Below are 24,189 nucleotides of genomic sequence, written 5' to 3'. Positions count from 1 at the left end.
GCCTACCCACATTAACAGCCTCTATGGCCTCGCAGATATTGCTCCTCCTGATAAATGCTGGAAAGTTGCTAGGAGAGTCGAGTGTACAAGGCAATTCACAGATCCAAGACATCTGCTATGTGATGTAACATTGATGCTGAGTCAACTGAAGTCACAACAAAGTTTTCTCACCACCATTAAACCCCTAACATTGTCACTCAAACAGACAAGGGTTCAGCTTTGGCAAACAAAAGTAGGGAATGACCCTGTAACCTGTGGACTCTAGTTCCCACTAATCAAGCACCTACTACCTGCTGCAGATCAGCCCTGACTACATGCTGTTACCTTCAATCAACTCCACGCTGGAGCTGGCTGAGGCACTAAGTGCACCTGATGAGTAGTGGCTAGCTAGAATATCATTATGAATTTAGTGGCTTCTTCAGTCCCTTCAGCACGAAGTTTTTTTGTCAAGTTTTATTTATTTATTACCTAATTTAGGGCTCAATCCTGTAATGTGCTGTGCACCCTCAACTTTCACTGACTTCAATGCAAGTTGAAAGTGCCCAGCACCTTACAGGATTGAGCCCATAATTCTTATTACGACACAATGTGGGCTTTAACAACGATCTAACACTTCTGCTAATAAGCTGTTGGAGAGAGAAACCAGAAGGGAAATAAAAAAAAACATTCAACAAAAGCCTGACATGAACAAAAGAGCCTTGCAGAGTGATCAGAAGTTGACTAACTTGACTGTAATGGACAGTCAGAAAGAGCCAAATCCAGGACCTAAAACTGGGAATGTCCTGCTTCTGAGCTTTGGAAAGCCAAGGATCAAACACAGACAGATGAGATTATCCTAGCAGAGCTTAATTGTTGAGATAGAGTAGAGAGTAAGAAGCAGTCACTTAGGCCAGGTCTACACTGCGACTTTAAATCGGTTTAATGGCCGATATACCGATTTAACGCTGTATCCGTTCACACGACGTCGTCATTAATACGTTACGGCTCTTAAATCGATTTCGAACTCCTCCCAAACAAGAGGAGTAGCGCTAAATTCATTTGTGATTAGGGTTCATAGTGGACTATTATGGCCTCGAACCAGAGGTATCTGGATCAGCAAGAATGCAAGCGGGCCAGGTAAGAGCGAACATTTCCTGCTTGCCCACGTGGAGCTCTGATCAGCAACGACTGGCGATGCAGTTTGAAATCGAAAAAGTAGCTCCAGCATAGACCGTAGAGTATGGGAAACAAATCCTGTTGTATCCAGCTCCGTACAGAACACGAAATGCAAATTTACTATAGCGGCGTGAGTGATCAAATGGACGCTCATGAAGGAGGGAGGGGGGTAAAAGAGTACTCCACTATCCACAGTCCACAGCAGTCTCTGAAATTATTTGCATCTTGGCTGAGTCCCAATGTTGTAGGATTTCAAACACAGTGTCTGGAAGAGTGGTTCAGGATCTACCCGCACCACCAACTGAGGAAAGATGCTGTGCATGGCGTTTGCTCAATGCACTCCTCGAAAAAAGGCGCAAGGGTTGTCGAGCCTTCACAAAGGGAGGGGTGAGGCTGTACCCACCCACCGCAGGGCAGTGTTTTCTGCCCCTCAGGCACTGTCTCTCAACACGGAAGTGGGAACTATGGGATAGCTGAGGAACAGCTACCCACAGTGCACCGCTCCTGAAATCGATGGTAGCTTTGGACCATGGACGCAAACAATCGATTTCGGGATCCCACTGTGGACGCGCTAAACCGATTTTATTAGATCTGTTTTGTAATGTCGGTTTAAGCTAATTCGAAATAATCGTGCAGTGTAGACATACCCTTAGACAACTGGCTTTAAAGATGGTTACTAATTGCTTGGAAACCCGTCCTCAAAACCTCAATATAAATTGACAGGAATGACTCTACACTCAGGAATGGTCTATAGCAGAGTTGCTGATGTGTTCAATAGCAAGAATCAGGTGTATTGGCGGACATGTGCATTCAGGAAAATTGCAAGTGATTGCCTATATTATGCTTGGCTCTAACTTTGTCTGCATAAGTACTTCACTTTTATGAGAAGTCACAACATGGTGGGAAGGTGCACTAATCACTATGAGTTTGGATGCCCCAAACAGAGAAAGAATCATCTCAAGATCTCTCTATAAGCCTTGTGTGTTTTAGACATATCTTGATATACATGATCTTCAAATATAAATTATTTGGGACACTGGTTTCCAGTGTTCAAACAAACAAACAAACAAAGGTAAAATTCACTAAATTTGATGGGCTGCCAAGAATTTGACTAGGCTGTACAGAGTTTGATATTTTATAGCAGTGTAGAGTAAAAATCAGCTGCATTTGTTGTCAAGTGCATGTTATTGTTATTAGTTTTAAAAAAAATCTTATTTCAGGACCCAAAGAAATAAAATGAAGAGCTCCATCCTTCAACACTTTGCTCCAGTGGATACCCACAGACAATTTGGTTCACTGAACCTGGATCTGCCATGTGGTTTTAAGTTCATTCCCCTCTGCATTTTATCCCCTTTCATTTCATAACAGGAACAGCTTTGCAGGTGTTCTATAAACAAGCTACATGATTTATCTGAATATTTTTTATTACCATGTATTCCCACTTCTGCCCCTTCTCCTCTGTACAAAAATGAGCCAAGCACAACTTTAGCCTAGGCTTATCTGTAAGCCATGCTCTACATTTCAAACAGTTGAGGCATTTTAGCTGTGTTCATATAGTCCATGTAATTTGTTATCGTTTGCATTATCACTAGTTCCTAAACACACTATGTCAAACGAATGTACAACTGTTGTGACAGGGTCAGGCCAGATGGCTACAGGAGAGTGTTAGAAGGCAGATATATTAGTCCCAGATTAAGTAGATCCCGTTTCCCTGGGTAAGGTAACAGGGGCAGTTCCAGAACAAGCAGAAACTTGCTGGAACCAACTAAGGCAGGCAGGCTAATTAGGACACCTGGAGCCAATTAAGAAGAAACTGCTAGAATCAATTAGGACAGGCTGGCTAATCAGTTTAAAAAGAACCTCACTTCAGTTTATAGCATGCATGCGAGGAGCTGGGAGCAAGAGGCGCGCGGAGCTAAGGGTGAGAAGGCATATTGCTGGAAGATTGAAGACGACAAGCATTATCAGACACCCGGAGAAAGGTCCTGTGGTGAGGATAAAGAAGGTGTTGGGAGAAGGCTATGGGGAAGTAGCCCAGGGAGTTGTAGCTGTCGCGCAGCTGTTCCAGGAGGCACTCTAGACAGCTGCAGTCCACAGGGCCCTGGGCTGGAACCCAGAGTAAAGGGCAAGCTCAGGTTTCCCCCAAACCTCCTAACTCCTGATCAAACACAGGAGGAATTGACCCAGACTCTGGGTTCTATCAGAGGAGAAGGTCTCTGGGCTGTTCCCTGACCCACATGGTGAATCTCTGAGGCGAACAAATCCGCCAATAAGCACAGGACCCACCAAGATAGAGGAGGAACTTTGTCACAGTATAAAGAATACATTTTTAAAATGCTCCACAGTGCAATCTTAGTGAAATCTAGAAACTGGACACATGATCAGTGAAGCATTTCCAGAATTTCCAAGTCTACAAGTAAAATGTACGAAAGAGGATTTGCCTGTTTTAAGTTGTTACCCAAAATATCTGTTTTTTTCTGCTTGCAAAAAACACACATTTCTGGCTCAGAATGGCTGAAAGCTGGAATGTCTGATCTCAGCCATGTGCATGAGAGGCATAGCATAATATCTTATCACATACTTGCTAAAATAAAGAAATGGAGAGTAAGTTATTACCCTTCAAAAATATGCTACCATTCCATTTCTCAACATAGAGAAAATACATATTTGACGTGCAACAGAGAAAGGGCATGAAAAACTCATGCTACGCTGCTTATGAGATAAACATCTTGCTAATCCACATATCTACATATGTTGCATAACCTTCTTGTCCCAGGTAAAATTAATCCTTGTTTGAAACTTTATGCTGAGCAGTAAATTCATAACAAACATGTTATAATCAATGAATTTCACCTTTTTTTTTTTTCTGATCACCAGCTATCTGTGAACAAACTATGAAATTATATGGCAAGTAATTTCCACCAGTAGTTCTGTGGTCAAAATGTTCAAATTTAGGAGTAAAACTCAGTCAGTTGGAGTTGCTGGGCTATTCAGCAAATGAAAATTAGGTCTCTTGTATAGGCGCTTACATTAATTTTTCTACCTTACTTTAGGCTCCAATTTGAAAATCTTGTCTTTGGTCTATAGCTTTTATATAAGCTGTCACCTGAAGCATTTAATATTTGAGATGTTGCGATTGGACACATGGCTTACACAGCATTTTGTTTCCTGACTGGATGAGCTTAAATCTTTGAATAAGGTTTTTGGCAAATGCTCATGGTTTTGGATTTCAAATTCTCTTCTTACCAGTAAATATTTCCTTACAAACTTGGTGTTTATATGAACATTCCTAACAGTAAACTTATCTGCAAGGATAACTGAAAAAAGCAAACACGAAAGGGTGCAGATTCAAAGCAAGTTCATTTAAAAAAAGCAAACTCTAATATGTAACATCCGAAATAGTTTATGATATTTAACCAGCTCTTTGTGAAACCCAGAGCAACTACTCTGCATAGTAACTACGTACCATTTTGTAAGTGACAATCTTCAACAACATAAGCCATCACAGATATCAAGAGAATAGGGCACAAGTAAAAGAAACTGTGCTTTACTTTTGTAAATGCTATTTTTTAAACATGCTTTCACCATGTCTGGCAAACAGGCTCTGATATAAACAGAGGGCCATGCCAAAATACTGATTTAGTGCTTAATATACAGCTAGTTCCCTATGAAAATGAAACCTTTGCAATATATTAAGGACAACCCTGAGCTTGGCCAGTCTTGTTGAGTCAGTGGTTAGAACGTTTTAATGCCACCTGGGAGAGTCAGGTTCCAAGCTAAATTTGGATCTTGGCAGTGTTAGAAGCTATAGTCTTGGCCTTATGTTGGATCAATTTAGAACAGCATGATAGTCTTAAGGGAAATGGTCAGCCTCAACAGCTGGTACATGGTGAGGCAGAAGGCAATTTAACAGATAAAATGACAACCCAGAAGGAAAAGCAACGCCAGCTCAGGCCACTCATGATCTCAAAACACTGCTTGGGGATGCTAAGAGCTCTCCCCTCCCTTGAGAAGGTCTGGATTGGGTAAATGAGACAGAACAAAACCATTTTCGGACAGGGAGCTAAATAATTTCTGAAGACCAGTTATTAAAGACACACACAAAAAAAGATTTATTTTCAGTCAGCGACAAAATTATCCAATGATATATTGTTTAGGGGCTTCTGAACAATCCTTCGGCCTTTTTCCATTCAGATTTTGAAACCCATGTTGTAGCCAGTGGGAAATTGTTTAATTCCCAGACATAAAATTTGTCAAGGTGATTCATTATTATTTATATAATGCCATAGTCATGCATGGCACTTTACAGAAGACATAACCTAAAGAGTTTTCAGTCTAGATCAGGGCGGCACGTGAGCTGATTTTAAGTGGCACTCACACTGCTCAGGTCCTGGCTACCGGTCTGGGGGCTCTGCATTTTAATTTAATTTTAAATGAAGCTTCTGAAACATTTTTAAACCTTATTTACTTTACATACAACAGTAGTTTAGTTATATATCATAGACTTGTAGAAAAAGATCTTCTAAAAACATTAAAATATATTACTGGCATGTGAAACCTTAAATTAGGGTGAATAAATGAAGACTCAGCACACCACTTCTGAAAGGTTGCCAACCCCTGGTCTAGATGGATCCAGCCCTTCATATGTATGGGAGATTAACTGCTCTATTTTGCACACGTACATTTGTATCTTCATGCTAGAGCAAAAGATCTCATGCGGCAAGAGAGTTAAGCAATGACACTCACCTGAGATACAATAAATATTTTCATTGCAAGATATTTGAGATGCATGTCAACATCAGCTGACGTCTCCAAAATATTATTTGTAAAGCCCTTAGACTCCAAATCATGTGATACTATCATGCCAATGCACTTCACACTGCACTGTACCTCTGTCACAAGAGTATGCGTGTGATGCTGTCACTCTGAAATTGGGACACATCTAACAGCTTCCCAGTGTTAATGTGTACATCACAGCAGCTGGACACGCACAGGTTCCATCACATTACTCAGATAATCTCTCTCTCTATTCCCCTCGTGTCAAATGGACAAATGTACAACATACATCATTAAAAAGAATCATTCTCAATTACTTTAAAAGGCTCTGTGTCAGGTTGTTACATCAACCTCATAAACAATATGTAACAACCTGCCCCCCTTTTAAAACTATATTGTTAAAAGGAAGCAGCGGTGGCTCTTGATATAAGACACACATTCCGGGGCACTCACCTAGAAGATAAAACTTATGTCATGACAGAACTTGCAACAGGAGTGACTACTGCCAGTTACTATATGTAGGGATTGTTAAATGGTTAACACACTTCTAATTCAGATCATCATACAACTTCACTTACAACCTCTGCACCAATAATCAGAGAACACATGACTTGATAGGAGACCAGCAATGTCATTACATGCATCTAAATGCCATACATTTCTCCTAAGAGTTGTGTGTTATACAAATCCAGGACTTCAGTGATGTCTTAAATAAACAACGTATACCTGTGTGTCTCTTATCTCATATAAATTCCATACAATATACTTGTAGACCCGATTTTCAGGTGGATGAGTGCAAGGCACACGTACAAATGAGTGCATCACATCTACATGGAAAAATACCATCATTGTGCATACAAATAACTTCAAGTATCTGCACATACAAATGGCCATTTAAAAACCATTGTGGAACTGCATCTGTATGCATCTACTTTTGAACCTCAGGGCCTATAACATTGCCTATAATTATGGCATCCTGGTTTACTGGAGACAAAAACAATCATGTTATCTTGTTTTCAAATCAAGTGAGATTTCTTCTGCTCTGACCAGTTATACAACACAGTGTTTGCCAGCAAGAGAATTTAACATTTGGTTGATTTGATTTTGGGTGGAATATTTTCAAAGGCACAAAGGGGTAGTGAGAAAATCAATGGGAGACAGGCATCTATCTTAGAAAATCTCCTCCTTTTTGTTTCTTAAAGTTTCATTACCTGATTGACTAGTCAAAAGTAGTTGGGGGGGGGGGAGGGGAAAAACCCAAGAAGAAAACAAAATTCAGGAGACCCGAAAATAGGCAATTCGCCGTTCTCTCATGTGCAGAAGGTGTGTCTTGCTAGAAACACAAGACAGTGCCTTGCTCAAAGCTTATTTTTCATGTTTTGTATTCCCTTAGTGTCAGTGGATATGCAACAGGTAATATAAACCTCTGCAATCAACAGCAACAATAGTGAAAGAATTAGCTGTAAAATGACTTACGGAATAGCCTCTTCCTGAAAGCGATTGAGCAGAACTCTGTAGGAGGAAACAATATGCCACAATAAGTAATGCGAGAGATTATGTGTAATGTAATATAAGTAACATTGTGAGATTTCCCCCCAACCCAATTTTTTTGGGGAAAACTTTATAACTAAAAACCTCTTCAGTTATTTTCTGGCATTCTCCATGCTGCTGCCCCAGTCACTTTGTAACAGTCAAAGAGCATTTCCAGGTGCTGGCTCAAAGGCTATTTTAACACTTAAATTGTGACAAACTATATTGCGGGGGGGGGGGGGGCTATTTGGGGTTCAGTAGTTCTTTTCAATTGAGGTGGGGTCTCTCATATTTATTCATAGTGTGGCCCACATCTTAGCAGAAGCCTCGATTCAAGAATGTAATCAGGAGGTGCTTAAATTCATCTCTATCCAGTACAGCATTTAAGGATATGTCTACACTACAGCTTACGTCGGTGTAACTTATGTCACTCAGGGGGGTGATTGATTCACCCACACACAGCCCGAGTGACATAAGTTACACCAGCGTAAGTGATGGTGTGGACAGCTTCTCCCACTGACATAGCTACTGCCACTCACGGGGACTGGAGCAGTTAAGCCAATGGAAGATGGGTGCAGCTGCGCCCTGTAAATGCTCTAGAGTAGCCACGCCCTAAGTTTGACTTCAAAGGGTATTTCTACACTGCAATCAAAGGTGTGACAGCAGCAAGTGCAGACTAGGGTGACCAGATGTCCCGATTTTATAGAGACAGTCTCGATATTTGGGGCTTTGTCTTACATAGGTGCCAACTACCACCCACCCCCGTCCTGATCTTTCACCCTTGCTATCTGGTCACCCTAGTGCAGACACACCCAAGGTAGCTTTGATCTAGCTCGTGTGAATTACAATAGCAGAGAAGTTTGGCAGCACAGGTTAGCCTCTGACTGCAGTGTAGATATATCTCAAGGGACTTAAGCTGACACTTGGACCATGTCTACGCTACAGATTTAGTGAAAAATCCACACCCCTGAGTGATGTAGTTACACCGACCTAACCCCCAGCATAGACAGTGCTATGTCGGTGGGACAGCTTGTCTGTCAACATAATCCCGCTCTGTGAGAGGTCATAGCTAACCACACCAATGGGAGAAACTCTCCCATTGGCACAGGAGTGTTTTCACTAAAGCGTTACAGCTGATCTGATGCGCTGTTTTAAGTGTAGACCTGCCCTTAGGAATCTTGAATTAGGGCCAGACGGATTGCCTCATGGACCACCTCCCTTTCCACTTAAGATCATGAAGGCAGACCTCTCCTCCCACTCACAAGCAACCCCCCCCACGCCAGCCAGTGATTGCACAAACCACCTCATCTTCCCATTCTTCATTGTGATAGCTCCCTTGCGATAACTGCACTAATCGCTTGCATGGAGCAGCAATACTGGGAATGCTCTGATCTATCTTAAGCAGCTTTCATAAGTTCTGTCCCTTTTGAGTACAATTAAACCATACTGTAAGTTTGGTCTTCCTCTTCATCTTCCTCCACCCATGTGCTCTAATCCACCCTCGGACCATGTCCACACTTCTCCATGTCTCTGAGCCCCTACTCTCCTCTCCCCTGCACACGCTACTCTGCCACTTGACTCCCTTTCTCCTCTGCTTCATTGGACAGACTGCTCAACCACCTGGTCCTTTTTTCCCTCTGGATATGTTGTTGAGCTGTCTCATTGCCTGTTCTGTGGACATTACACTCTCTCTGTGGCTGATACCTCTACTAGGCTTCAGTGTTACAAAAGAGGAGGAGTAGAGGCAGCTAGGATGGTTCCTCCTCCTTGTTCCCAGCTGCTGCTTCAGGCCTCCAGGAACAAGCAAGAAAAGGAAAAAGGACCATGTGACCAGCCAGTCCTCCAGAAATTGGCCTGGTTTGAAGATGCTTTACAAGATAGCTATGTTTTATTAACCCCTTTTTACACGCAGGGTAAACCCAGTTATACAAAGGTTAAGAGAACTGCCCGACATGACAGGGCAGTTAGTGGCAGAGCTCAAGACAGAATGCAGGAGTCATAGTTGCCCATTTCCAAGATAATCTAATGGTCCCAGATGCCTTGATATAGTTTAGATGTGGAGTAGAAAAGCATGAGAGAAAACCCACCCATTTTGTCCCAAGTCCAGCTTGTTGAAGGTTTACCTTGAAGACCTGCTTGTCACACTGCAGCTATGACGGGAATCATTTACCACATTACCAGAAGGTTACAAAGCACCGACATCCTGTGTTTTTAACAACTATTCTGTATTATGACTCCACATTCTTACTACCAGAAGCCACGCAACTCAGATATCCCAAGATCCTAGGCTTCCAAGCTGCATACAAATAGTGAAGCTTTGATTGGAAGCTCTCTGACAGCAGTAACATAAATTAAATTGTTTACAATGTTCAGGCTTTAGCCTCTCACATCTTACACACAGATCTGACCTCTGCCTCTAAACATTACTAAGGGTTCAGGGTTATAAATAAGTCTTGTAATGTAAAGTGGCTGGAAATAAAGCTACTGAGTGATAAAATGAAGGGCAGTAGCATTTATGGGATTTCTGAGCTGCTACCACCAAAAAATCCCCAACAACCCCCAAATACTAATAAACTAAAAACCAGGGAACTCATCATAATGTTAACAACATCACCCTATTTGCATAAAAATATTCAGCAGATAAATTACAGTACCTGTTCTGCCAATTTGATAGCTTGCCAATATAGTCAACATATCAAACATAAAAAATAAGGCATACAAAGAACTGAGAAGGAGGCAACCTATTTGCTCGGGAGCGAGGTGAGGGAGGGGGGCTGTATTAACTCTCTTGACCTTTCAGTTTAAATACAGACGTTGACAAGAAGTTTAGCAAAACGGAAGAACAGGAGGTTTCATTACCAGCTCCCTTATGGGATTTTAAATGCAGCTCAGAGCATCCTTTGTTTTAAAAAGACAAAAGCAGCAATCAGTGCATAATATGCTGTACCTGAAATAATGATGATTGAATGCCACTTCATTGACTTTTTTCACAGCTAAAAAGCTCACTGTTACAAAGATACTCCCCCTCTCCTCCCCTCCCTCCAAATTTAATATTAACATTTCCTGGACCAGGAAAAGGATATTTTTCTCGAATAGAATTTTCACTGCATATGTAAAGCTAGTCATTGGATATAATTCTTAACATCCCTTCCAACATCTCATGTATTTAGACTCATGTGAGCCCAAGACCCCCGCTTCCACAGCAGTTTGCATGGATGTCCCTTAATATAGGCCTGACTTTTGGTTTCTGGGAGAACCGGCAACATTCTAAGCTCTTTAAAAACAATCCATATCGAACTGCTGCATTCAGAACCTCTAAAAGGCCCCAAATCATAAGTGCCGTGCAAGTACCAGACTAATATCCATGCATTCTGATCTGCATTCCTAAAATGAGATCCTTTTGATATTACTTCAGGATAATCCACTTAAACACACCGACAGGCCCCAATCCTGAAGCCTTTACTCAACTCCTATGTAATGAATCATCACTCCATACACAGAGACATGACTGTCAGCAGAAACGGAACCTGAGAGTACCAGTATCAAGAATATCGGCCCTCTCCCACTCGAATCAAAGCGAATCATTTTATCTTGTTTTAGTTTTGTTTTTACCAAATAAGCATTTCCCCTGGTTTGCAACCCAAATGACATTAATACTGCACCACTGTGCTGCCTGAAAATGAAAGACATGATTTTTTGGTGCAAATTTCATTGGGCAAGCTCTGAGAAATGCAAAGTAGTAAACGGTACAAATAACAAGTCATTTGTGAAACAACTAACAGCACAAACTTCTTCATATTGCCCACTAATCTGCATCTACCCTGCTCTAGAGGGGTGACATCTAAGAAGACGATAATTTGTGCCCAATTAATCCTATGACTGTCTGCCAACAAGGGTGCCAATTAGCATTAATTGTGATAGGATGACACTTTGATACAGGCACCTGTCCATAAGGAATAGAGATGCAAGCAAGAATTCTTTCCATGTAGGTCACAAACAAGGTGTCCAATGCCTTCCAGTGGTTTTCCAACCTCAAATGGAGTTGAACCATTGTCCTTGGGTACGTCTACACTGAAAAACAAACCTCCACTGCAGTGAGTCTCAGGTAGGCTCCTGCTACATGGTTAAAAATAGCAACATAGATGTTCCCACTCAAGCTGGAGCCTGAGCTCTGAGACCCACCCCGTCCTCAACAGGCTTCAGAGCTCCAGCCCAGGCCCCAACATCCACACTGCAATTGTTAGCCCTGTCGTGCATACACCCTGACCCCATGAGCCTATATCGTTGATACCCACTCAGACTTGCTGCCCTGAGTTGTGTTTTTTGCAGTGTAGATGTACCCGCTACATTTGAAAGGCTTTATTATCTCCTTACCAATACTCTTGAGCCATCCTGACACTAATTTTGCTTTCAAAAGTTCTTTTATTCCTGACAAACACTGCATTGCTTGTAATTTGGGGTGGGAGAAAATCATGACAAAACTATGGTTGTGCCAAAGATCTTCAGCTGGATTTTAAGAACTTCTATTAAGAGTTACTCTCTCTGTATCAATACAAATGTCTTCATCCCACTGTATTTTGATTAAGCAAAAGAGATATTCCCATTGATAGTTTGGGTAACAGAGTCATGACATAGATTAAAAATTGGGGATAGTAACTCTATTTGGTATTAAGCTTTTATCTGTCTTTTTTATCTAAGAAATTTGCATAATCCTCATCACTACAGTATCTGAGCAGTTTACAATCTTTAATGTATTTATCAGAACACTTCTGTGAGGAATGGAAGTGCTCTTATTCCCATTTACAGATGGGGAACTGAGACACAGAATGGCTAAGGCCCAAATACACAAGGAAGACTTGGAGGTTATGACACTGAGTGTCGCCCAACTCTTAGAACTCCTAGAAAATCATAGGAACGCTGCTATCCACAAAGCCTGAGTTGGAAGCCTAGGATCCTATAGAATGGATGGGGAGAGACAGTAGTCTTAGAATGATATCCACAAAATTAGGGCCTAAGCTAGCCAATGGCAGATGCCAACAAGATTGGTGTGTGCTAAGCCCTGCCCCTCTATCAGAGTTCAGTACCTAAGTCCAGGCTGCAGGGAGGTGCCTATCTCTGCTAGCAATTTATGAACAGGGAGAAGATGGCCATTGGGCCACCTAAGCTGCATGCAGGACCCAATCCACTACACAGGCTCAGAGGGCTTCTAATTCCGTATCAAACCACCAGGTAGAAGGAAACCTCCTTTGTGACCTTTAGCCTAATGGGTAGAGTATTCATCCGGGATGTGGATACCCTGGATTCAATTCCCCGTTCTGCCTAAGGAAAAGAAGGCATCTGCCACCTGTCAGGTGAGTGCTCTAACCACCAGGCTATAGAATATTTTCATATGGGTCTCCCCCAGTCTCTCCTATTGAAGTTGTTCCATTTAATTAAATAATTTAATAATTAAATATGAATTGGGCCAGAGATAGAGCTTGAATGACTCAATAGTCTAGTGGTTAGAGCGCTCACCTGACAGGTGGCAGATCCCTGTTCAGATCCCTCCTACCCCACTACCCCCAGCCTTGGAGTATGCCCAGACCAAGCCCTGCATGCAACTTAGGTGGCCGACTGCCTGTCTTTCCCAGTTTGAGAGTCCCTTTGGGGCTTAGGCAGGAGACAGATGTCTGGGTGCCTAGAGGGAGGCAGCACTGTGTGCACTCAGAAGCAAGAACATAGGCATCTAGGGAACTGCTACTGCAAAAACTCAGGCACTGAGCAACTTTAGGATTAGGTGGCAGATGAGCAGGAATTCTGTGGATCACACTGGCACCTAAGTACCTTTGTGGAGCCCACTCTAAGTCACTTGCCCTAAATTATACTGGAAGTCCATGACAGACCAAGGAACTGAACCTGGATCTTCTAGGCTACTGCCTTAATCTCTGAACTCTCCTTCCTCTCTGGAACACAGGTCCAAATCTATCTTCCCCACTGTCCGTACAGCATGATGTTGTTAGCCAGCACTCAGAAGAACAAATAAATAACCCCGATAAAACTAATTTTTGGTTTAATTTCTACTCAGGGAAACTTACCTCAGACAGTCCCATGCCATTTATCCAGCTTTATAGGCAGGATGAGTTGAGATACAAGGAGGTAAAATTCTCCATCCATCCATCTAGGCATTTATAACAACACTCTTATCACCATTGTGTTAGTTCAACTTCAGCCTTTAAATACTGGTGGGATCTAGTATTTCTGTTTTCCAGGATGAGCTTTATAAAACCAGACTCACTCTTTGGACGGGAGGGAGGGGACAACAGAGGCTGGGAATAAGCCTGTAGTTTAACCAGGAGCATCTTTATGCAGTGAGTCACACCCTTCTCTGTGCTCATGCAATGAGGTCAATTGACTTGCCAAATGTCAGACAGTGCGTCAAGTATTCATTCAGATTAGAAACCAGGACCTGCCTGGATAACCACAACACAATGTGATTTCTGGATGTTATGCAAAACTTGATTCATCTTCTCTGTTTAATTTTCCCATTTTATATGCTCAAATAAACAAAGGGGTTTCAAAGTTTGCAACAGTTAAAAACTAAACGGATTTCTTAATGGATACGAAATTATGTAAATTCTAAACCTCTGTAATTGGCTTGACAAGCCTTTAGGAAAAAGAGAGCCTCCTACGAAAGAGGACATTAGAATCCCAACACTAGCAGCCAGAGAAACAATCAGGAAAGAGAACTGATGACTAGTGATGGTCAGATGGATCCTAGAAATCCAATTGCCACAGAAAAACACAGATTTTGCATTTTTACAGAGAATCTTTAGTTTTTACATTTTGTGAAAAAAAACAACACATATATAGTGGAACCCCAGTTATCCGATCTAAATGGGACTGGGGCCAGATCGGATAATAAAAAATTCAGATACTCAGGAGAAAGGGCAGGGCTCCACTGTCAGCTCTAGGTGACAGAGCTCTGGCTCTCAACTTACAATATATCATTGTGTCCAACTGATACCTATATATACACATTGTGGCTAGGGAAACTAAAGTTCAGCCTTTCATTTTAATCGCAGAAAAATACAGATTTTTTTTTTTAAAAAATCGGAGAATTTTGCTTTTTTTATCATGGAAAACTAGGATTCCTGGTGCTGTGTGAACCTTATTTCATATAGTGCATTCTGGGTAATAACATGAGATGACTGTTTCTAAAACTAAACTGGTTTTTACTGAGAGAACTATTTAGAGATGCTACAACTGCAACCAGCATTCAAGCCATGTGCAAACAGACTGGATTTTTGGTGCTTCCTACAAAACTCTGCCCCCCTGCAACCTGGGCTCCTCCCTCCATATTCCACATAGGCTGCTGAAAATCTCACTACAGGTTCAGCTTGGGTAACAAGTGTCACCAACTCTCACAATTTTAGCACAAGTTTTGCAATGTTTGAAGTTTCGTTTAGAGCCCCAGCGCCTACAAACAATTCATTAGATAAGAATCGAAACTTACATTTGTTTTGAAAGAAGCAAGTTTCCAGTTCTCATACTTGCAGAGAAAAGCTTGAAAATGTGACTCAAGTGCATCCTCAAGGGTCAACAATCAAAAAGCAAAATTAAATAACCCCAAATTCACTATTTTGGGTTAAAAATCATGATTTATGGGGGCCTGAGTCATGGTTTGATAACTTTTGGGGTTACCAGTACAGAGTACCCACCTCCCAAATAACAACACTCCACTCTTATCTAGCATTTCTCAAAGAGCTCTATATAAATCAGTATAATTCATCCTCATATCACCCTGCAAAGCCAGTCAGTAAAATGAGTTTCCCCATTTCACACATGGGGAAACTTCAGCTGAGAAATCTGGGGCCTGAGCATCAAACAGTTTTCACTGAGTTCAATTGGAACTATAGGGTATGTCTACACTGCAAAGAAAAACCCACGGCACCAAGTCTTAGAGCCCAGGTCCATTGATTTGGGCTGGTAGAGTTCAGGCTGTGGGGCTAAAAATAGCAGTGTAGATGTTCCCCCTTGGGCTAGAGCCTGGGCTCTAAAATTGGACCATCTGGGAGGGTGTCAGAGCCTGGGCTCCAGCCTGAGTGGGAATGTCTACACTGCTATTTTTAGCCCAACTCAACTAAATCCTCTTTCCTTTTCATGACCTTGCTTTCACCCCTGTTAACTCTTGCTCCTCCTTTACTACACTCCTGTCCACAGCTCTGTTAGTGAGTCTCTCTCAGTGTACAGTCATTGTGTGGGGTTTCTAAATTGGTTCTCTCATAACCATTATCCACAGGCAGGCCTTGGCTGGTATGCATGCATGCATACATCCATTTCAGCACTGTTCCTTTCCCTCTGGGGTCAGATCAGTAGCGAATCAAGAAAACATGAGGATGCTAAAAAAAATTTCAGATGCTATGTAACTGTCCATAAACAACTCTGCCAACATAGTTCCATCTCAGCTGACAATCCCTTCTGTTATTCCTGTCCTCTCACATAAGCTTTGTTAATGTATCCAACTCCTGATGTTCACTCTCCTCTGCTAGCCATTCCTCAGCCCCACAACAGCACATGAATGCACCTCCAACTTGACTTGCAATTCCTCCTACTATTAAATTACAACTAGCGTTATTTATTTGTATTACAACAGCATCCAACAGCCCCAGTCAGGACTAGGACACCATTGTGTCAGCGGCTGTATAAATGTGAAACAAGGGAGAACATCTGCCTCAAAGAGCTTACAGTTTAAATACTGGAAGTCAGCGCTTCCGATGGAGCTCCTCCAATTCACCATCTTCCCAGGCTACACCACCTTTGCTGTTCCACTCCTGAGCCCTAAAGAGCACTATCAATGAATCTTATTCCTCACCTGTAAGCACACTACACTATTCCTCTTCCAAACCCCTTCCTCTATCCTGAGATAAGACTGTGAACTAACATGTGCCAAAGTATGTGATGGTTTTGTGAAGTGGCCAAATAAGGGTGGAGACCACAGGACTCTTTCGCTTCTGATGTTTGATCATTGTCCTGGGAAGGGACTTAAGCCCTAGGCATACCCAATAGATCACTGGCTTGGCATACAGTATTGCACCTGCAGCTGCTTTCATCCATTTGCCCCAGCAGTGGGCAGTGCAGTACAAAGTGTAGGAACATGAAGGAGAGAAAACCAATAAGCCTGATAGAACACAAAGACAAACAGTTTACAATATACGTGCAGCTGGGAAATCAGTAGGCCTTTATTGTACACCTCTACAGGAGAAAGGATTTCACATCTAGACAACGCAATATCTTAAAACACGCATCCAAAAACTGATCCAAAAACATTCAAGGAAGGGGGCGGGGGGAACGCTGCATTTCTGCTTTTCTGACATAGGAATTTCTGTTTGCTTGTTACACTGTAAAAACGTTTTCAAAGCAGGTAGTTGGGAGAAAAGAGAGAAAAAGCCCGAAATGACTTACGACAGGGGCTTGTATTTTTGTGCACAGCCTAAAGTCAATCTCTTGAAAAAGAGAGTTTTGTCTCTAAAGTGGCCGGCACCTCTTGCAACATATTTCCTAATCAGCTAGTATTTATGGTCAATATTTTATATTTCCAATTTCCCCCTAAGGGCTCATGAGAAAGCAGCACACCTGCCAACCTTTTCAGCTGGGCCAATAATTGCCAATTTGCTCTCTGCCTTAGTATATCACTCAATTTAGCCCTTGCTGTGCCCTGCATACATCCTCATTCATCTAGGTGCCCCCATGACAATTAGAGTGTTAGCTTCAGTTAACTAGGGCAACTATTCTGCTAGGGTTGGAAGACAATTATTAGTCTATTTTCCCATCTTGTGGCAACAAAATTGAGAATCCATGACAATTACATTCAACAATTCTGTCCTCTGTTGCCTCCTCCTCTCCCCACCTTGCGAATATTTCAAATATTCAAATTATAGCAGCACATCCAAATTTTCCACGTTCACAGGGAGCGAGGGTTCTATTTAAATGATAATGAGGGACGATCCATTCAATTTAGTGAGGGAGAAAAGCCATTAAAATGCAGGCAGTTCTTAAGCTGATGGGTCAAGAAAAAGATAAAACCTTTTTTAAAGCTATTATACAAAGGTCTGTGTGGATTTTTTACATTGTTTGGGACATCAGAAAAGATTAGGACAATTACTGAAGGGAGGGGGAGCAAAACCCAAACCTCTCAGTTTTACTTGGGTCAACACAACAATCAGCAATGGGGCTTATCTGTCTCTTAGTTCTTTGGTAACTTTCAATTACCTTACTATGAAAGATAGCAGAAAAAAATCCTGTTTTGGAAAGCAGCTGTTGACTTTGTATTCTAAAGGAACCGTTAGAATACAACGGTTGCAGAGACCTTTCCGTTGTAATAAATTAAAAGGGAATTTACTGTTGACCACTGCAAGTACAAACAAGTGTAAATTCTCATCCTTCCCCGCCCCTTTAAAAAAGAATTATTTGTCATGCAAACATTGGTTAAAACTTTGTTTTCCCATAATAGGCTTATCATATCGATGAGAAACCAGTCCCAACAAATCAAACCTTTGCAGTCAGAGATAATTTCACTAGATCAAAATATACATTTTCCCCTCAATGATCTATAATAAACTGCACTTCAAGCAACATCTGGAAAGACACACTGTACAACGCAGAGTATTATTGTTCTACTATAAAGCTTTAGTGCTCTTTCCACAAGGAAATTTCACTGTGCCAAAGCAGAGTGACAGTGACAGAAAGGGTGTGTGTGTGCACGCGCGTGAGAGAGAGAGAGAGACAGACACACACAGTCAATCGCTTCACTTCAGTTTCCTTTAGGGTGTAATTATTTCCTGACAGACCAGGCCACCTCTTGCCTTCATGGTCCATCAGAGACTGGAGACATCCATTCATGTAAATAAAACACATCTTACTGGCATCCCATTAAATAAGTCATCTCAAGAAACAATTCACACAGAGAAACTAAGTTGCTCCTAGTAGCACCTCCTAAATGCAGAACTGCACTGAAGTGAGAGAGGAGTAGCCAAGGAATGCCACAAAGGAATGTGCGTGATGGCACCACAGTGTTCCCAGAGCAGTAACTTTAAGGCATACATCCCTCTGCATACCTGCTGTGCCATGGTATAGCAGCCAAATCTGCTAGCAGCTGCTTCATTTACTGTGGTAGTTGCCACAAGTTAATAGGAATGGAGGTGAGAGATGAAGGCATTACAAAGCAGGCATCGCAAGGCTGTTTTGAGCCCAAACACACTGAGGAACAGCAGGACAGCTAGTCAGACTGAGCAAGCAATGGGCCCGATGCCTGAGGCAGCATGTTATGTCAGCAAGAAAAAGTAACCGCTCTAGGACAATTGCGTTTCAGAGCCTCAATTTGTAATCCCTCCAGCAGCCCCTAAGGGGGAAGAAAATAAAACCCCTTCCCTTTACATCTTTAGTGCACGATGGGGGCTTAATCCTCTGAGTGCCACACATAAGGGGTCAAGTCAGTTCAACTGCACACCATCCATTTGAAGGATATGCCAGGAGATGCATCTACAGAGCCATATGGGGGCCTTATCAGATGGACAGTAGAATCCTATGTTAATCCACACTCCTCATAGCATGCACACAAGAAATCTTGGGTCTTCCTCCCCACTTCTCTGCAAAAGTGTACCAGCAGATTGCAACAGTGTGGCCTTTGAAGGCTGACATTCACTACCTTGTGATGAATTGTTGTGAAAAGTAAATTAAAACTCAACTGCAATTATCAAATAACAAAGTGCTTTTTGTGGTTCAGAAACCTCGTTCTTCAAACAATGTAATTAGTCACTAACTGGAAAAATTCCATCATTTGCAATGGGTCGCTGGATCATTAGAGCAACATAAGCGAGGTTCTACTGTATGCTCCTGCCCACAGGCACCATGGCTGGAAGTCTCCAGGGAGCCTGGAAGAGTTGAACACCCAACTTGCACTGAATTTCCTTGGATGAATAACTCCTTGTGAGGAGCCTACAGAGTTAGACACCCAATAAAATTCAATGAAGGTCACATTTTTTAGGCGCTCATGCCGTAACATTGTGGGCAGGGGCGGCAGGTTTGTATAATTTTTGGTGGTGCCCAGAACGGGTCCAAATCCTGCCCCCTGTCCCCAGCTGCCTTGTAAGCTGATTTTTTTAAAAAATAATGTAAAAATGTGCAGGCTCTAGGCTGGGGCTGGGGATGAAGGGTTTGGGGTGCAGGCAGGCTGCCCCTGGCTGGGGCCAGAGAGGACTCAACCCTCAGCCCTCCCACCCCCCGCAACACTCACCTCACACCACTGTCACTGCACGTGCTCCTACGGCCCTTCTCAGTCACCTGTGCACCTCCTCCCCTGCTGCTGCCCCTCACTGTTGTCGGGGGATGGGGTTGCCTCTTGCCCAGCGTGGGGCAGGAGCGGTGACTGCAGGCGGGGGGCACCCTGTGCTGGTGGAGGGTCCCGCCGAAAAAGGGAAGGGTCCGTCTGTCCGAGGCGGAAGGGCAGGGTCAGCCTGCTCTGGCACTAATGGAGGGGAAGGCGCTAGGACCCTGCAGCGGCAGTTGATGCTGGGAGCCGGCAGAGTGAGCACAGCGTGGAGCTGCAAGGCACAGCTGCCCAGGGGCACAGGCAGGGACACTCGGGGGGAGGCATGCAGGGATGGCAGGCGGGGCCGGGGGAGAGAGCCAGCCCCAAACATTGGTGGAGCCAGGCCTCCGTGCCCTGAATATTGCTGGAGGCCAGACACCATGAGACCATATAACTCACTGCCCTGATGGTGGGTGGGGAGAGAAAATAGCTCTCGCTTCACCTGCAATGTTACAGGCTCCTCCCAGAACCTGTGACACTGGCTAACTAGTTGCCATCTAAATACTTTAACCTAAACTACTCAAATCAATTGGTAGATCTGAATCTTTTATTCTTTTTTTCCCCTCAGCTGTACTGAGCAGCAGCAGTGTTACCAGCTGCCTCAGATCACACACCTGTCAAGAGTGACTGGAGGAAGAAAATCATGCAAAGACTATTACTGTCCAAAACACACACAAACACACACACACACACACACACACACACACACACATGATTATTTGCCCTTAAGGGATTCCCCCCCCCGCCCCGACCCTTTTTCTTCTCCAGTGTGCTCAGATTCTTTATCCTAGAAGCAAATCACAGAGACAGCTTTTTTTTCCCCCTTCCTCCCACCATGTAGGCTGTTTACAGCACCCCATTCACACTCAAAACATGTAGAGAGAATTTTCCCCCGTCACATTTCCCTGTCAGAGCTGTCAAGCCGAATCCCGCTTTAATCTGCCAGAAGCACTTTTCTGCTGACATTTTTAATAAATACTTTCAGCTTTTAAACACATTTGTGGGAGCCATTTTCCCCCTCTCTTTTTTTTTCCCCCCCTTCTCCTATAGAATGGGCTCTGAAAGCCTTAATGGCAAATACATTACACTTATCAAAGCCTTTTTTCCCCCTCCTTCCTTTTGCATCCTGAAGCAGAGGTAGTGTTTTCAATTTTAAAGCTAAATTAACTGTCCAATTGAATTTGGCTGGTGTGAGCCGTTTTCTGTGACAGGTTTTAGTTATGAAGCATATTTTACATTAATAGAACTCAACATGAAAACCGCTCGCTCTGGGATTTCTGTGGCTTGCCATTGAAATGTTAAATTTAATATTTCAGACATGCTTGTGCCAGCGTTTGATTATTGTTCTTCATTTAAATCTCTCCTAACGGGAAAGGTCCTAATTAGTAAAAAATCATGTTTTAATGAAGGCAAAATGCTAATTGCTAACAAAAAAGGCCTCCATATAAAATTATCCCAGCACTGCCATTGATTTCTTGGTGACTAAAAAGCCCATTTGTGTGTTTACACATGAAGGCACTATTTACTTTTGTTTTATCATAACATTTCACTCAAAGTAGAGTTGAGTTTCCTGAGAGAAAGGCAGCTCACCTCCACCACTTAAAAAATGCTCCTCATCTTTCAGAGGCAGGAAGCATAACAATAGGTGAGCCAACTTTGCATCCACCATAATTCTATGGAGAAGCTAAAACCAAAAGCATCTGTAAAACGCTTTTTACGTAACTTTTTTCTTTAAAAAAATCTCAAGCCATCTTTCCCCTCAGGAATAACAGTTCCATTTTGTTTTCCCATCTCTGATCTTTCACTTATCATATTATTTGCACCATGATTATAGTGTTTGCAAGGCAGCTCAACCACTTATGCCATAACACTCAATCATGACATAAAAAAAAAGTTATTACACAGTGACCTCTGGATGCCAACATTTGTTCAGTGAGATTTATGAAAAGCCATGTCAGCAGCGGGAATTGCTGCAATGAAGCAGCGCTTGATTCTGGTACTTACATCACTGAGACGGTCCCTCGAGCTGCTTCGCTGAGAGCTTGTGGCCTCCCTGATGCTATCTTCTTCGCTATTTCTGCCACTTCTGCTTGCAGGGACCTTCATCTAGAGGGAGCAATGAAAAACAAATAGAGGAGTTTCAGGCACTGCTGCATCAACTGTTTCTGAGGTCACCAAACACAGTTTCTCAAATGTGTTCACACCTATAAATTTCACTGCAGTGTCGAGAAAATGCTCTTGAGTTCATTAGACTTTTCCAAAGAGTGCCTTACTCACTTGTTTCTGCATCCCTTTCTGCTAGCATTCAAGGAACAGGTGAATTTAGCTCTCCTGGAAGTGGGACAGGCTGAGCCAAGTAGCTATGATCAGGTAGACAATAGGCAAATTTCCCTCACAATCTACTACTAATGCACCTCAGTTCAGACCTGAACTACTTCAGTATTGAACATACTCCTGTACGGAATTATTATTAATATACAAGTCTAAGGCTCCCATCCCCGTACTGAGCTACCATTACTTGTTTAGAAATACATCAGGGGTCTCAAAGAAAAGAAACAAAGCTCCCCTCACTTCCCTAATAGAGTGAAACTGCTTATTTATGTGGAATAAAATTTACTGTGTGATATATTACTGTGGAGTCTCCAATCAGTATGCAGTAACATTATGTAATAAAATAAGTTATAGTTCTGTACTGAGACAGATCAACTCATTCCTCAAAAATCTACCATTATCTCACAAGCTTCAATGTATTTTTCCTGACAATGTGTGTATTTAGCCCTGTGAGGTAGGGAAATGCTTTTATCCTCATTTTACAGACCAGCAACTGAGTCACAGAGATTTTTAAAGGTATTTAGACACCTAATAGGATTTTCAAAATTATCTAGACACCTAAACCTCTTGGATTTCAATGTGTTAGGTGCCTAGATGCTTTTGAAAATCACACTAGGACCCTAAATGCCTCTTGGGGATGTCTGGCAGAGCAGGAAATTGAAGATAGTTCTCCTAAATCCTAGGCTAGTTCCCTAAGCATTGGGCTGTCCTTCCATCCTCATCGCCCTTTCACTTGTGATCTTGGTTACATTTGAACCCAGAACACCAAGTGAAAGGGATAATATCTCAATTCACAGCAATACCAGCGCTTCATTCTGCAAAGACTGTAAAAGGGGAGGGGAGGAAGAACAGAGCACTAATGTCATTCACTGCCACATTCCTGGGATCATCTACTAACAAATTATTCTGTTAATTTCCTTGTGAAATACTGAGTGGAAGGAAGTGTTTAATGTATTAATAGGTTCTATTCATATCAGTCTGCTTCTATTTAAATTACATTATTTAAAATGTTGGTTTGTACAAATTGGTACTTTTAATGGCAATAAAATTCCCTTGTTTCCCTGGGTGCAATTTCATTGCATAATCTGCAGTTCAGTGGCCAGAGATATTCGTCGGTGATTTCAGCGTACGTTAGCACCTTTGAGGGCACTGTCACTCCAGGTCTGTGGAGTCAGGACCCTTCAGTACAACACTCAGGTGCTTCAGTGCCCACACTCAACAGTGAAATGCTCTAGCACATACTGTACAAAGCCCCTACTCAACGCTTGGTACTGCGGCAGTTAAAATGCCTCGGTTTCTTCCCAATGAATGTGCAGGGCACTATTCCCAGACTGAGGCCAACTACTGAGCTAGTCTGGAGTACTGCTTAGCTTCAGAGAGGGTCCCACGCAGGGTTGAGATTACAGCTCATCTGGACATGTCCAAAGGCGGGGGACAGAGAGAGAGAGAGAGAGGAAAAGAGAGAGTCCACCATTTCCAAAGTTATAATTCCTTAATCTCAAACTCAAATATTCACCGGAAACATGTAACAAGACTAAAACCTCAGAAGTTAAAACTCTTACTCAATCTGTTACCAAAGAGAACCCAATCTTTCTTGAGCAGTAGTATGTCCCCCTGTTCCCTCACCTGATCTGTTTCCCTTTAATAAACTTTGGAGGAAAGAAACCTACACCTACACATAGGAACAAATTGAGACAATTTGACCTGACAAGGTCTTGCACGGGCAAACAAATTAGAAGCCTCATCGCTGCCATTAACCTTTCCGAGTAAATATCAATTATTAAACTTGCTGTACTACCTCTGTCCCCCGTTTGCTGCTGTGAATTAAGAGGGTCATCAGCCTTTTTGACAGATCTTGTTCATTTACACCTGCTGCCTGCCAGCAGGGGAGCCCACACACCCGCAGTCTGAGTGCTGAGCCAAGCTGCTTTAATTCATCAGTAATTACTCTAATGAGCCACATGCAGGACTGAACTAGAAGGATAAGGAGTTCTACTAAATGGATGCATCGGTTTCATGGGCACTTTCTGCAGATCAGGAGATTAGTGAAC

At 42.5% G+C, this 24,189-nt stretch overlaps 1 protein-coding gene across 15 annotated transcripts in view; it reads right to left on the bottom strand.

Moving 5' to 3' along the window:
* FBRSL1 (fibrosin like 1) overlaps nucleotides 1–24,189 on the bottom strand; it is a 758,110-nt gene that overhangs the window by 364,784 nt on the left and 369,137 nt on the right. For 13 of the 15 annotated variants that reach the window (XM_075060074.1, XM_075060073.1, XM_075060072.1 and 10 more), the window contains exons 3-4: nucleotides 21,812–21,913; nucleotides 7,408–7,443 (exon numbers count right to left, since the gene is read on the bottom strand). In XM_075060074.1, the coding sequence (XP_074916175.1) occupies nucleotides 7,408–7,443; nucleotides 21,812–21,913 (138 nt within the window). The remainder of the gene's footprint in view (nucleotides 1–7,407; nucleotides 7,444–21,811; nucleotides 21,914–24,189) is intronic. The other 2 variants (XM_075060064.1, XM_075060071.1) reach the window with 1 other exon arrangement.

This window comes from Chelonoidis abingdonii, chromosome 22, assembly GCF_003597395.2.
Source record: "Chelonoidis abingdonii isolate Lonesome George chromosome 22, CheloAbing_2.0, whole genome shotgun sequence".
Taxonomy (NCBI): domain Eukaryota; kingdom Metazoa; phylum Chordata; order Testudines; family Testudinidae; genus Chelonoidis; species Chelonoidis abingdonii.
This window is presented reverse-complemented; position numbering and strand designations above follow the sequence as displayed.